The sequence below is a fragment of the Enhydra lutris genome, unplaced genomic scaffold (assembly GCF_002288905.1).
Source record: "Enhydra lutris kenyoni isolate GAN:26980312 unplaced genomic scaffold, ASM228890v2 scaffoldscaffold78, whole genome shotgun sequence".
In the NCBI taxonomy this organism is placed as follows: domain Eukaryota; kingdom Metazoa; phylum Chordata; class Mammalia; order Carnivora; family Mustelidae; genus Enhydra; species Enhydra lutris.
In genome coordinates, this window is record NW_019154162.1 from 3,779,608 (window position 1) to 3,793,444 (window position 13,837).

Consider the following 13,837-nt stretch of genomic DNA (forward strand, 5'->3'; position numbering starts at 1 on the left):
TGTGGAAAATGTGCTGGCGTTCCTATCTGAAGACGATTACACTCATCCATCATCAGTAGGTCATACACATTTCAGTTGTTCTTCTAGTAACAGAGACTAATCTAATTGAACACTCATACTTTTCCTTCCTTCCCACCCCTGCCCCAACTCACTCTCTCTCCCTCTCTCACACCCACACGCGTGCACGCGCGCACACACACACACACACACACACACACACTCTCTCACTTTCTCTTTTCACAGAAAAGTAAGCTAGAGATTTAGTCAAAATGTTAGTTAAAAGTAAGGATCAGAACTGCTATCCCTGGATTCCTTGCACATTGCCCTAAGTTTCATTGCCTTAACATTTATAAACCATTTAAATGACCTCTTTAGGGCAAAATTAACCATTCTAGCTCTGCTATGAAAATCATAACTGAACCATGATATACAAAGAATTTGGACAGTGCCAATGTGATTGAAAGTCAAGTCACCAAACTGGGAAACAATTCTCTACGTCTCTTAGAATTAGAATACCTCTTTCTATTCTTATTGTAGGCATTCACGTCTAGTGGAGACTGCAGTGTGTCTATCACAGACTAATGCTAATGTTTCTCTTTGAACATATATATGTAAAATATGGAGAATATATATATGTAAAATAAAAAGAGGTAGAAAAGGATAGGAGGAGGAAGCAGGCATTAAGAAAGGTTTATCGGCCAACACACAGTCCTAAGGCCAAATGAACTCTTGAAGCCTACTGATTTTGGAAAAACCTTCCTGTGGTGGGTAACTTGAATTATTATTGATATAAAATAAAATTAAGGCATACAGAGAAAAAGGCACTACCAAAAATGAACAATTAAATTGTTTTTCATTAACACTTAATCAATCTTAAAATTCAAATAAATATGAGCATTACATTTGTAAAAAGGCCAAACTTAATATAACAATAAGGGCTCAAGAAACTGTCCTGACCCTAGCATATGTAATACTGTTGACAGAATACAACTTCTATCAAATGTTTTGGACATTTAATAATTTAGACTTTAAAAACTGTTTTCCCTTTAAAAGAAAAAGCAGGAAAAAACTATGTTTTGGGATATATGCCCCTCACCGCTAGAATTGAGTAGGGGATGGACTTTTTTATATAAGAGGGAGTCCTGAGACAGAGGCCACCTGACCTATGTGGTCCCTCCAATTTGGGGATACTTTTTCCCTGTTAATGGCATTTTAGTTTACAACAGCCAATGATTGCCCAAAATTGCTTTCCTCTCATTTCATAAAAAACAGTGATGTTTAAAAACATCACTGCTGAACTTTCAGAGTTAGGGTATACCATAAAATAAGTGTATTTGTTTGCCTAATTTCCTCCTAGACCGTGACCTACTTAAAAAAGAAAGTTAATCTAGTACCTGACATAATAAGCCACAATTATTGAATAAGCAAGTAAAAAAGATTCACTCTCTTTAAAAGAAATTGATAGATTTCTATACTCAACTGACACCAGGTATTCTGTATCAAGTTACTGGTCTCTAGACCTCAAAACCACTGGCACAGAGCTCTGCTGTGGTTCAAAGAGTCTGCATCTGACAAGTATCTTGGCTTTTGCACCCAAGCTTGGTCGTCCCTATAAACTAACCAGATTTTATTTTTCTTAGTGACTTCACATATCTTACAACACCATCTCAGAAGTACTACAGACCAGACCTGATATATATAAGAGCTCTAGTAGCAGAAAACTCTTGTTAAAAAAAAAAAAAAAAAAAAATCCACCTTTTTACTGTACTTTCTATTGGGAATAAGATAAAGGCTCTCTCAACTGAAAGCCAATTCAACTTACTTGGAAATAAGTTTTAACTTTTCTTTTACATTTCAGACTGTGCATTAACACTTCAAGCTCTTATATAAATTATGTAAGGTTGACTGCCTTTGAGAACTTTCTAAGGCAATCATCTTTAACTATTTTCAAGTTAGAAACATGTTTTGTAAGAGAAAAATTGAAAAATTTTCAAGATAGTCATACTGAAAACTTCAAAGTCTGTATACTTTTAAGCACATTTTAAAGAATTACCATCAAAATTTCCATTAGTCATTATGTTATTTTTCAACCCTTTTATTCAATACAGTTTGTTTGCAATGTAAAAGATCTTATATTTGGTCCAAGCCTAACTCATGCCATTTTGAATCTCTCAAGGCCTAAGGAGAAAGATATTTCCTGAAAAGCACATATAAGACTGCTAGTGAATCTTCTCCAGCACCAAAAAGTCTGCCACTATCAAAGCAGAATGCGTTTTAAAGGCACAAAGTCAGCAGTCTGGCCATTTTCCAGCCTCAGCAAAGAAACATTACAGTATAGAAGAATCAGTTGTGCATTTAAAAAACAAAATATATTTAGAGTAATATTTAAAAGTTCAAATTTCATTTGTTGATCCATACCATTATTAGAAAGAAAAAAACTGGAGTGTCATATTTAACTGCCCCTAATGGGTTTCCTTTCAAAATTTTTTCTAAAATTTACTTTTAGTCTTTTCATCCCATCTCAAGCTTTTTGTTCCAGTAGTTTTTATATATATTAACTTTTATTGCATTTTTGGTACCTTTATAACTTGTTTGAAATAAATTCACATCACATTTTATATAATAATTCTGTAAACTATTAGTCTATTTTTAAGTCTTTACATAAAGAACAATACTTTTCCATATTTTTCTTATAAAACAAAGGTCTTCTGCAGCAGTGTTAAAGTAGTAGTTTCTTTTCAGGTGATTTTATCTTCCATAGCATTTAGAGAAGAAAAAAAGCAAACGATTTTGCCTTGGGTTTCACAGCCCCCCAAGATTTCTCTCTAAAGAGCATTTCTCTCATATTCTGCACTGCTAGTTACCCTGGCAAACCAAAAATGAGCTACAAGGAAATCAAAACCACACAAGATGAAGGAATGAAGGAAAAGCCCACTGGTCCAGATACCATGATCTTGCTCAAGCAGAAGAGATGCCTTCACTCATAAAAGCTAAAGAAATTATAATAGATCCACATCCTTGGGGACTACGTTTATAGCACAAGATTTGGCAGCTGATTTTCAAAGGGGAAGAGGCCACTAATTCATATTCTTCCTTGCAAGCTGCTTCCTTTAATTATAAACGTATGGGAGAAGCCTTGACAACTGTATTTGTGCTTTGACTTTTTCTCAGACTAGCTAGAAGAATTTCAAATATTCCTAGAGAAAATGCCAGATAGGACCTTGATCCAGGAAACCAAGATCCACCCAACTTCAGAAACAAAGTATTTTAAAACAGCCCCTAGAAGAGCATATCTTTTAGCAGAAAATAAAATACTAGAGCCCCTTATGAGTCCCACGAAAGGCTTCACATTTAGGGCCTCCAGAAAGACTACTATTTCCTAACCTTTAAAAATAAAGTACTTAGCACTTGCTTTAATATGCTGAAACAAACTGCAAGTAGCTAAATTACTGCTATTACTCATATTTTTCAGTAGCACAAGTCCATTAGAGATAGTGGGAGTTTACCAGATGCTTCTTTCCACTGGATGTCCTTGCTCTTGGTGGATATGTTATACTAGTAATACCTGGCAGTTTTAAACATTCTTATAAAGTAGTTAATACTTTGTTTTGATATGCTTGTCTTTTCCCACAATTACAAACTGACTTTTGAGGAAAGAATATATACAGATGGCTGGGTTTAATAGGTTCCATGTTTAAATTCATTTTGTTTCTACAATGGAAGTTACTGATCTGGGTGTAATACACAGCTGGTAAAGGAAAGGACTGCTATTTGATGTTTGTTGAGATTGTTCACCCTTGACGTGAAGTAGTGGTATCGGCTCTTGTAAAACCCTTTTTCTGCATTGCATCACTTTCTCTCTGAAGTATACTTTTTGCAAGGGACCTACTCTGTAAATAGCTATTTTCAGTTTATAACTGGGGCTGGTCTTTACATCAGGTTCTCAACTTCAGCACTTTTTGACATTTTGGTCAGGATAATTCTTTGTTAGCAGATAGGGATGCTGTATTTGTATAGTGTAGTTTTTTTGGCAGCATCCCTGGCCTCAGACTACCCAGTGCCACTATGATCCTTCTAGTTGTGATTGTGACATGAAAAACTCTCCAGGCATTGCCGAATGCAAGGCAAAATTATTCCCACCCGACATTTGAGAACCACTGTTTTACATAGTAGCTTATTTTGTGAGATGCTTTAGTATTCTGTGATCCCAAGAACAAGGATTTTTATCTCATGAGACTAGCTTTAACATGTGGATGCCCCAAGTTAAATTCTTAGTTCCCAAAGAATGTTATCTATGAGGAATCTGGAGCTAGAAATACATGGAAGATACATGATTTGGTTATTTCTCTTTTCCCTTAATCTTGGGCCTTTTTCCCTCCACTAAAGAGCATAGTTTAAAATACACTAACATTTAGTTCTTCTTTTCATTATTTCTATTAACTGTTAAATGTGGATTCTTCTGCCCACACACTGAATCACACCAATCTCTTTTTGCCTTTTAATTTGGATTTGCTCACTGACTTCTCATATCTGCTTTACTCTAAAATAGTACCTTTCTCTCTTTTTTTTTTTTTTTTTTTTTTTTAAGCTGAAAGCTATCCCTCAAGGTATACAGATTCCAGTAACATGGATCTATTATAGTGTATTTGCTTATTATACTGGTTAGGATTAACAAATAAACATACCTCTTAGAGATTCATATTTTCTATCAAGACTCCTACTGAGCAAAAAGCCTGGTAGACAGAGGTTAGGATCTAAAGAATACAGATATAAGAAGGAACCTATATTCTTTAAGTTGAGTACCTACCCTAAACTCAAGTTTAGGGCTCAACCCCATAAATGAGGATCTATTTTAAATACTAATCACTAAAAACTACAAATCATACATCATTTTCTTCTCCTTGTTTTCTATGTCTCCCCATCACCACTAATCTGTCAGTGACATGGGGAAAGACTCTATAATCCTTAGGTATTCTAAATGATTTGTTTGTACTAAAAAGAGCAACTATGTACTAAAGTGCTTTATCTCTCTGAACCACATCAGTACATTATAAAAAAATTTAAAAAAAAAAAAGGAGTTTCAAGTTCTTGTAAGGGAAAAAAAAAGATTAAATATAAAAAATTTAGGTTACTATTATTATTAAACAATTTAAACCAAGAATCAAGAGAAATACTTTCCCTCTTGTCTTTTTTCTCCCCATCTCTCTTTTTTATAAAAAAGAAAAGTGCAGTCAGAGAGAAGGTGAATGAATTGATGGGAGCTGGGTAGAGGCACAGGAGAGGTTACTGGCTGCTAGTGATAATGCACGAACATGTGCCTTAACAGTTCATCAGCTGAAGGTCTCAGTTTGGCCTCTATAAAGATCCGCTTGAGGAAATCTCGAGTATAGTCTGAGACATGAGGTGGCAGCTTTGGGTTTGTTGGCTGAGTGGCAATTTTAAAGATGGCAGCCATAGCTTCAAATTCTGCCCAAGGAGGCTTTTCAGTTAGCATTTCCACCACAGTACAGCCCACACTCCTAGAGGGGGAAAAATTACACAAATAGTATCATCATGAAGGAAAGTCACTTAACTACAACATGAGAAACACAACTAACATCCATTTACATTTAAATACAACTTCATTTCAAGTTTAAAGTTTCATTAAAAGGTTGTAATTATATAAAACTATAAACATAAAATCAATGGGAGACTAACTCAAATGGCTAGGCAAAGAACATTATTCATTTTATAATTTTTGCCTTATATAATTTTCTAAATTGACATTAAACATAATTTTTTGTGTTTATCTTACAAAGAACACAAACACTAGAAATTCTTTTAGCCATTAGGTGCCTAAAATGAATATCTATTAAACACAATTCTGAGTGGGAAGTAGGAAACAGCCATTTTATGTTTAACTTAAAGTTATTAATTAAAGATTAACTGAATTACATGATACTAACAAAAAAGATTAGTAACCCTTAAAGTTCCTCAGGGATATAAAACAAAGATGGTTTTCTAATGCTGAAATCTGCTTTAGATGAAACCCTTCCCGAAGAAAGGAAGACGGGCTCAAGAACTCCATTTACTTAGCTAATTATTAAGCCATAAGGAGAAAAAATTAAAACAAAAGTATTCCTGGCGTCCTATTTCAGAAGCACCAAAGATCATTTAAATCTGGCTCAGTAACTTCCATTTTGGGTGGAATTATGTAAGAAGGCAGGTGTTTTTGTTTTTTGTTTTTTTTAATTAACATATAATGTGTTATTTGTTTCAGGGGTACAGGTCTGTGATTGATCCGTCTTACCCAATTCACAGCACTCACCATAGTACATAGGCAAACCTAACATCAAAACCTACCAGATGTCTGCTTTTCTGCCATAGCCTTCTCCACTAATTACTTCGGGGCTCATCCAGTATGGTGTGCCTGTGACAGACTTCATCCCTGTGCCTGAAAGACAGATGGTTTGAAGCCGTTTGCTGGCCCCAAAATCTCCTAGTTTGACGTTGCCTGTTGAATCTCGCAGAATATTTGCACCTAAAAATATGAAAACATCCTCAATTCATTACTTTTTTTGGCTGTTTGCAATTAAAAAAAATGGCAAATAATTACTTAGTAGACTCATCAGTCTGTCTCCAAAATTAGGCTGCTTTTTGTCTTCCCAACAGTACCTGGTATAATGCCAGTCACACAACCAGGGCTCATTAAGAATTTACTGCACAGTGGCACCTGGGTGGCTCAGTGGGTTAAGCCTCTGCCTTCGGCCCAGGTCATGATCTCAGGGTTCTGGGATCGAGCCCCGTGTCGGGCTCTCTGCTCAGCTGGGAGCCTGCTTCCCCCTCTCTCTGCCTGCCTCTCTGCCTACCTGTGATCTCTCTCTCTCTTTAAAAAAAAAAAAAAAAAGGGGCGCCTGGGTGGCTCAGTGGGTTAAAGCCTCTGCCTTCGGCTCGGGTCATGGTCCCAGGGTCCTGGGATCGAGCCCCGCGTCGGGCTCTCTGCTCCGCGGGGAGCCTGCTTCCTCCCCTCTCTCTCTGCCTGCCTCTCTGCCTGCTTGTGATCTCTCTCTCTCTGTCAAAAAAAAAAAAAAAAAAAAAAGAATTTACTGCACAAACACTAAATTTTTAGAGTCAGCTGTGTATGCTTTAGCACCTAAGAAGGCTCATCAGTGATAAGGGCTGGGGCCAGTAGGAGGTAAGGATGACAAAGAAGAAAAAGGAGAAAAGGGCTAAGAATGTGAAGCTCAGAGGAGGATACAGAAAGCAACAAAGGCTCTCAGCCCCAGTTTCTCTGTGACAAAGCCCATTCTGCAGCTCATTTCCCTGAGAAGCTAGCTTCTCCTCAGGAACTTCCTCTGGGACCTTCATAATCAACAACTTCTAGCACCTTCCCCTCTACTGTAATTTTTTTATATCTTTTTTTAAATAAACATATAATGTATTATTAGCCCCACGGGCCCTCTACTGTAATTTAATGTTAGTTATCTTACATTCCAGTTTTTCTTAGTATTGGATTTTGTTTTATACTAATTTTGTTGCTCAATGTCTCTATATTTAATCTCTCTTCTAAGTAAGCTTTGAGCTTTCTGTTTTAAAATTTTGTTTAGTTTTACAATAAACTTTTAAATTTTATTTACTATAAATGGACCTTGATCACAGGGTGTGAGGTAGAGTTTGCTGAACTCCCCACGGTGAGTTACCCTTCCCCTCTTCCCATACAGCACTCTTTGGAAGAAGTTCACTACGCACAGCCCACAATCAAGGTGTGAGGATTTATGCTCCAGGCTGAGTAGCTGCATAAATTATTTGTAATTATTCTGTATGGTATATTTGTCTCCTTTCTTGCATTTATTCATTCAACCTTTCATTTATATCAGTATGACCACATGGATATTTATTTTATACTCTGAGTCATAATCAAATATGACTTTATTTTTTGGCTCAAGTTGTTCCAGCTTTGGCCATTGGGAGCTCTTTGAATTGGCTTCTGTGTCCCTGAATCACTGCTTTCTTATTTGGTTTGGGTTTTTTGTTGTTTTTAAGCATTTTCTTACTTTCTGGCGCTTAAAGATGCTCTGGCTTCAACCTGTATATTTCCTCCACCAGTCCTAGAATCTATCATTCCTCCAAGAAGCCCTGGTTCCCTTTAGTGGTGAACGGTATCAGAAATCAAGATCTGGATGCTGGATTCATTTACTTTTTATTCTTGTTTCTCCCTTTTATCATTTTTTGAACTCAGTCTTCTAGGATTATAAAGTTGGTTTCCATCTTACATAAATTATTTTTATTCTTAAGTCTTACATAAGCTTAACCATATATTTTTTTTTAAACTTATTTGTCCCTTTATCCTTTTTTTTTTTAATGGCCTCTAAAAAGCAGAGTGAACAGTAGAGAAAAATCTGCATTACAAAACAGAGAGAATACAGACTGTTCATCCCCACCATGGATTTCTGTACTTGTTTTTCTGTTCTCCCAGCAAATTCCCCAGCCTAGTTAACAGGCTAGTTAACATGGCTCCTCAAAGCCTCTCTCCGAGAGAGAATACTGGATCCATTCTCTGCATGCCATAAGCCTAAGCATGCCATGGTACCAGACCCTCAAAAAAAGTACTGCCTATTTAATATCTCCTATCATCCAAAACTTACAGAAAAGATTCTGTCAAAAAAAGCCACTGCCTATAAAATATTTAGCCAAAGGAAGAACAACAAACAAACCAGTTTTTTCAGTCTGTGAGCTGGGAAGGAGCAGTCCTGAGCCTACTCATATGAAGGGCTGAAGAGAAAATGTGTAGCCAAGCTCCCAAAATAACTTTCTAAATTTTTAAAGCTCATTTTAACTACATTAAAAGTAAGCTTTTAAGGAGACTTTTCAAACATACAAAGCAGACAAGATAGTATATGTACCCATAATGCAGCCCCAACAACCATCAGGACAATCTTCCCCCACCACACATACTGCTAGCCACTCCCTCCTCCCTCTCATTATCAGAAGCAAATTCAACACATTATGATCAACAAATAGTTTACTGTAGGTCTTTAAAATATAAACTTATCACACCTAAAAGAATGGACAATAACTTCTTAATATTATTAAGCATATACTATTTTTAACATTTAAAAAAAAATCAGAATCCAAATAAAGTCCATACACTGAGACTCACTGAATTACCTTTCAAGTCTTTCCTAATCTAACGTTCCCTCTAATGTCTTTTTTTCTTTATAATTTATGATGAATCTAAGTTGTTTCCTACAGCTTTCTTATGGTCTAGATCTTGCTGACTCCATCCTAAGGAGTCATTTAACATGTTCCTCTGTCCTATATATGTTCTAAAACTCAGTAGCTGAATCCACACGCTTGATCAGATTCAGGTCCAATTTCTTTGGCAAAAATGTTTACGTAGATGATGTTATTATTCTACAAATAAGAAGTACATAATGCTAGACTATCTCAGTTTTAGTGATGTCAACAATTGTTCATATTTAGTACTTGTATCTAGTAATTCCTTAGTGGTTGCAAAATGGCACTACTCTATTATTCCTTTTTCATTTGTTAACCAATATACTTCTATAAAGGTAAGTCTCCTTTCATCTAGGATTTAGTCCTCCGTAGTACAGTCTGTAACACAAAAGCAGAGTAAAGGAACCTTATTATGAAATAACAAATTGGTTCCCTAGCAACAATGATCAATAGTTTTTATCTTAAGTTTCATTATGAATTCATGGGTTTATTTATTTTAAGGATTTTATGTATTTATTTATTTGACAGAGAGACACCGCAAGAGAGGAAACACACGCAGGGGGAGTGGGAGAGGGAGAAGCAAGCTTCCTGCCCAGCAGGGAGCCTGATGGAGCACTTGATTCCAAGACCCTGGGATCATGACCAACGCACACCAAACTCATGGGTTTAAACTTTAAAAGCAACCAACTATCTTTCCTTTTCCCTCACCATATAAAAATTGTGCAATGGGGGCACCTGGGTGGCTCAGTTGTTAAGCATCTGCCTTCAGCCCAGGTCATGATCCCAGTGTCCTGGGATCGAGCCCCATATCAGGCTCCCTGCTTGGCAGGGAGTCTGCTTCTCCCTCTCCCTCTGCATATATACCCTCTCTGTCTCTCTCTCTCTGATAAATAAATAAAATCTTAAAAAAAAAAAAAAAATTGTGCAATGAGGGGTACCTGGGTGGCTCAATGGGTTAAAGCCTTTTCAGCTCAGGTTACGATCCCAGGGTCCTCGGATGGAGCCCCGCCATCAGGCTCACTGCTCAGCAGAGAGCCTGTTTCCCCTTCTCTCTCTCTGCCTGCCTCTCTGCCTACTTGTGATTTCTGTCAAATAAATTTTTTTTAAAAATCTAAAAAAAAAAATTGTGCAATGAGAAAAATAAATCAAAAGTAAAAATAAATAAAAATTGCACATTATGGGGCACCTGGGTGGCTCAGTGGGTTAAAGCCTCTGCCTTCGGCTCAGGTAATGACCCCAGGGTTCTGGGATGGAGCTCTGCATCACATCGGGTTCTCTGCTCAGCAGGGAGCCTGCTTCCTCCTCTCTCTGCCTGCCTCTCTGCCTACTTGTGATCTGTCTGTCAAATAAATTAAAGAAAAAAATTACTTAAAAAAAGTTGCACATTATAAAAATTTGGGAAATACAGAAAAAGTAAAAAGCACACAAATGAAAACAACCATAACTCATCCTGCTATTTGGAAATAATCACTTAATTATATGGAAATTCTTCTCCTAGGTCATACTTTAATTTTGCAAGCTTGAGATCATATTGCATATCCAGTTTTATATCTTGTTTTTCTCTTATAAATCTGCTTGCTTCCAGCCTCATTTACCAGAATAGTTTATCACTCTTTCTGGCAAGGTTAGATGAGGATCCCCTGAGGGGTTGCTGTCCTCAGTTCCTGTACCTTTTCTCATTATGAAAGCAAGAGAAACTGGCTTGAATAGAGCTTATTCCTAATAGAATAATTCACAAACAATTTCCCTTTGTGGTTCTTTAAGCTATCACTTGACTAGTAAGGTCTAAGCTGGGCAGAACTTGAGGTGAAAGGTTTCTATTTCTTTTAGAACACAAGCCATGTCCTCATTCTCTCAGACTCACTAGCAAGCTCCATCCCATACAAGCAATTTGGCTCAGGCATTCTGCAGCAGATTTTACTTTGTCACCAGAAACTGGGTAGAAATATCTCTTTGGCCTGAATATGACCATATTTATGATGTGACACTACTAATAGCCTACTGCTGACTGGAAACCTTACTGTAACATAACTTTAACATGTATTTTGTATATTGTATGTATTATCTATTATATTCTTATAATAAAATAAGTTAGAGAAAAGTAAATGTTAAAGTCATAAGGAAAATACATTTATGGTACTGCAGTTTATATATGAAAAAAAAATCCAAAATTGGAGGACCCACATAGTTCAAACCTGTGTTGTTCAAGGGTCAACTGCATGTGTGTGCGTATTTATTCTTACTGACTGATTAAATAAAGTGATTTTTTTTTTTAAGATTTTATTTATTTATCTGACAGACAGAGATCACAAGTAGGCAGAGAAGCAGGCAGAGAGAGAGGAGGAAGCAGGCTCCCTGCTGAGTAGAGAGCCCGATTTGGGGCTTGATCCCAAGACCCTGGGATCATGACTTGAGCCGAAGGCAGAGGCTTTAACCCACTGAGCCACCCAGGTGCCCCATAAAATGATCTTTAAATGTGAGTCACAACCCAGTATTTACAGAATCAGACCTCTGGGTATGCTCTGCAGAACAAAGTTTTAAGCACTCTCAAATTTGAAACACCTCCGCCAATTGCTTTTTTCTCACATCATGCACTTCCTTACATACCTGCTCCCTGAAAACAGTTGAGTTTTTTAGAGTCTTAAAAAATGAGTTTAACTGAGCTCGAGTTCATCAAAGCTCAAGTCTTGGCCTCTCTTCTTCCCTCTTCTTATTCTCTCCCTAGGTAATGACGTCCATTCCCATGGCTTTAAAAATGATCTCAACATAAAGTATGTCATCAGCATAGCTAACTTTTTTTTTTAAAGATTTTATTTATTTATTTGACAGACAGAGATCACAGGTAGGCAGAGAGGCAGGCAGAGAGAGGAAGGGAAGCAGGCTCCCTGCTGAGCAGAGAGCCCGATGTGGGGCTCGATCCCAGGACCCTGGGATCATGACCTGAGCTGAAGGCAGAGGCTTTAACCCACTGAGCCACCCAGGAGCCCCAGCATAGCTAACTTTTGAGGATTTTCTAAATACAATGTTTTAAGCATATTATATACATTAAATCATTTAATCCATACAAAATCCCTGAGTTAGACACTATTATTATCCTCCTTAAAAACAAGGAACTGAGGCATAGAGAGATTATGTGACTCGTCCAAGGTTATATACAATGATGGATAAAGTCCAAATCTGCATCAGGCCAGCTGATATAAGAGCCCCTACTCTTAACCACTATATTCTAATGCCTATGTCCTATGTATGAAAACATATTCTCATTTTCATGATCATCTGAACTTTACTGATGCTGTGGACCCCCCATAGATGATCTACTCACTTGTGGAGATGTGAACATCAGGACAAGTCGGAATATTGACCGTGTCAGTGAGAAAGCAGAATTGTTTCCTAAGATGTTTTAAAGGCAGACGTAGTAATTTAAATGCTAAATTTCTCACTCATATCACTTGTTTCATTCAGAGTCACAAAAAAAAACTGTGTAAGTAAAATAAAAAATATCTCATTACTTACCTTTGATATCTCTATGAACAATCATATTACTGTGCAAATAATGTACGCCCTCCAGAATCTGACGGGTATATTTCCTAGTCACATTCTCAGTAAGAGCTCCATATGCTTTTAATTGGTCCTTAATTGAACCCTAAGATAAAAGAAAACAAAAGAAAACTATAGTATGGTTTGAAATAAAAACTACTATTAAATCTTTATTTTTTAAAGGATCTGCAGTTGTGAGTGGGAGGCTTTAGCTGGAGAATACAGGAATTCTCAGTAAGGACATTATATGCCACCTAATTCAACATAAACTCTACTATATTCCCTGACTAGAACTGTGGAAGAATACGGTCATAGTTGAAAGAAGCCTTTTAAACTATTTTTTTGATTGATAACCTTGTTTTCATGATTATGTTGGTTCTATCTCTTGTTCCTTGCAATCATGTTTTTTAAAATCTTGCTTTTTTTGCCCTGAATGTATTTTTGTTTTTCCTGCTTGCTCTTCTCCATATTCCCTACTTGAATCTTATTTATTTTGTTTGATATCTGCTACATTACTTCTTAGGAGAAAGAATGGATATGATTAAATAGTCAACACACATATGAGATTTTTAAAGTTTTTCTTTTATACTCAACATTCTAGTTTAAAACATGTGAAAATGTATTAAAGAAGAATTTCAAATTTTCTTACATGTTTTTTAAGGCAGGATGAGGTACCATCTCTGAGAATGCTGAATCACTCTGAGGTGAGACACTGGCACTTGAATTTTGAAAAACCTTCCCTACTCTAGATTCCAACGTGAAAATCTGATGACTAATCACCATTTTAAAAGATGGGAATAAAATGCTTCCTGAAGGACAAAATCTTTTCTTTTTAACAGAGAATATATCCAAATGTTTCTGCCTTTCCTTGAGTTCTAGCCCGTGGTACTGTATTACATGAAAGTAGATCCCTAGACTTTATAGGTTTAACCATTTGCTGTTTCCACTATTCATGAGCAATCCCTGAAGGGACAGGACAGCAAGATGCAATTCTGTTGACTCACACCTGCAAACACATGTGTGGAAAGCCTTAGGCAGCCAAGCACCTGTAAGTCAATGTGGCTTGTTTGTTCAGTCTATTTAC

General features: G+C 36.7%; 1 protein-coding gene across 1 annotated transcript in view; it reads right to left on the bottom strand.

Moving 5' to 3' along the window:
* Positions 1–5,133: 5,133 nt before the first annotated feature.
* Positions 5,134–13,837, bottom strand: part of LOC111160868 (mitogen-activated protein kinase kinase kinase 2) — a 78,671-nt gene continuing 69,967 nt past the window's right edge. The window contains exons 15-17 of the mRNA XM_022524253.1: positions 12,730–12,859; positions 6,343–6,520; positions 5,134–5,519 (exon numbers count right to left, since the gene is read on the bottom strand). Of these exons, the coding sequence (XP_022379961.1) occupies positions 5,294–5,519; positions 6,343–6,520; positions 12,730–12,859 (534 nt within the window). The 3' untranslated portion in view covers positions 5,134–5,293. The remainder of the gene's footprint in view (positions 5,520–6,342; positions 6,521–12,729; positions 12,860–13,837) is intronic.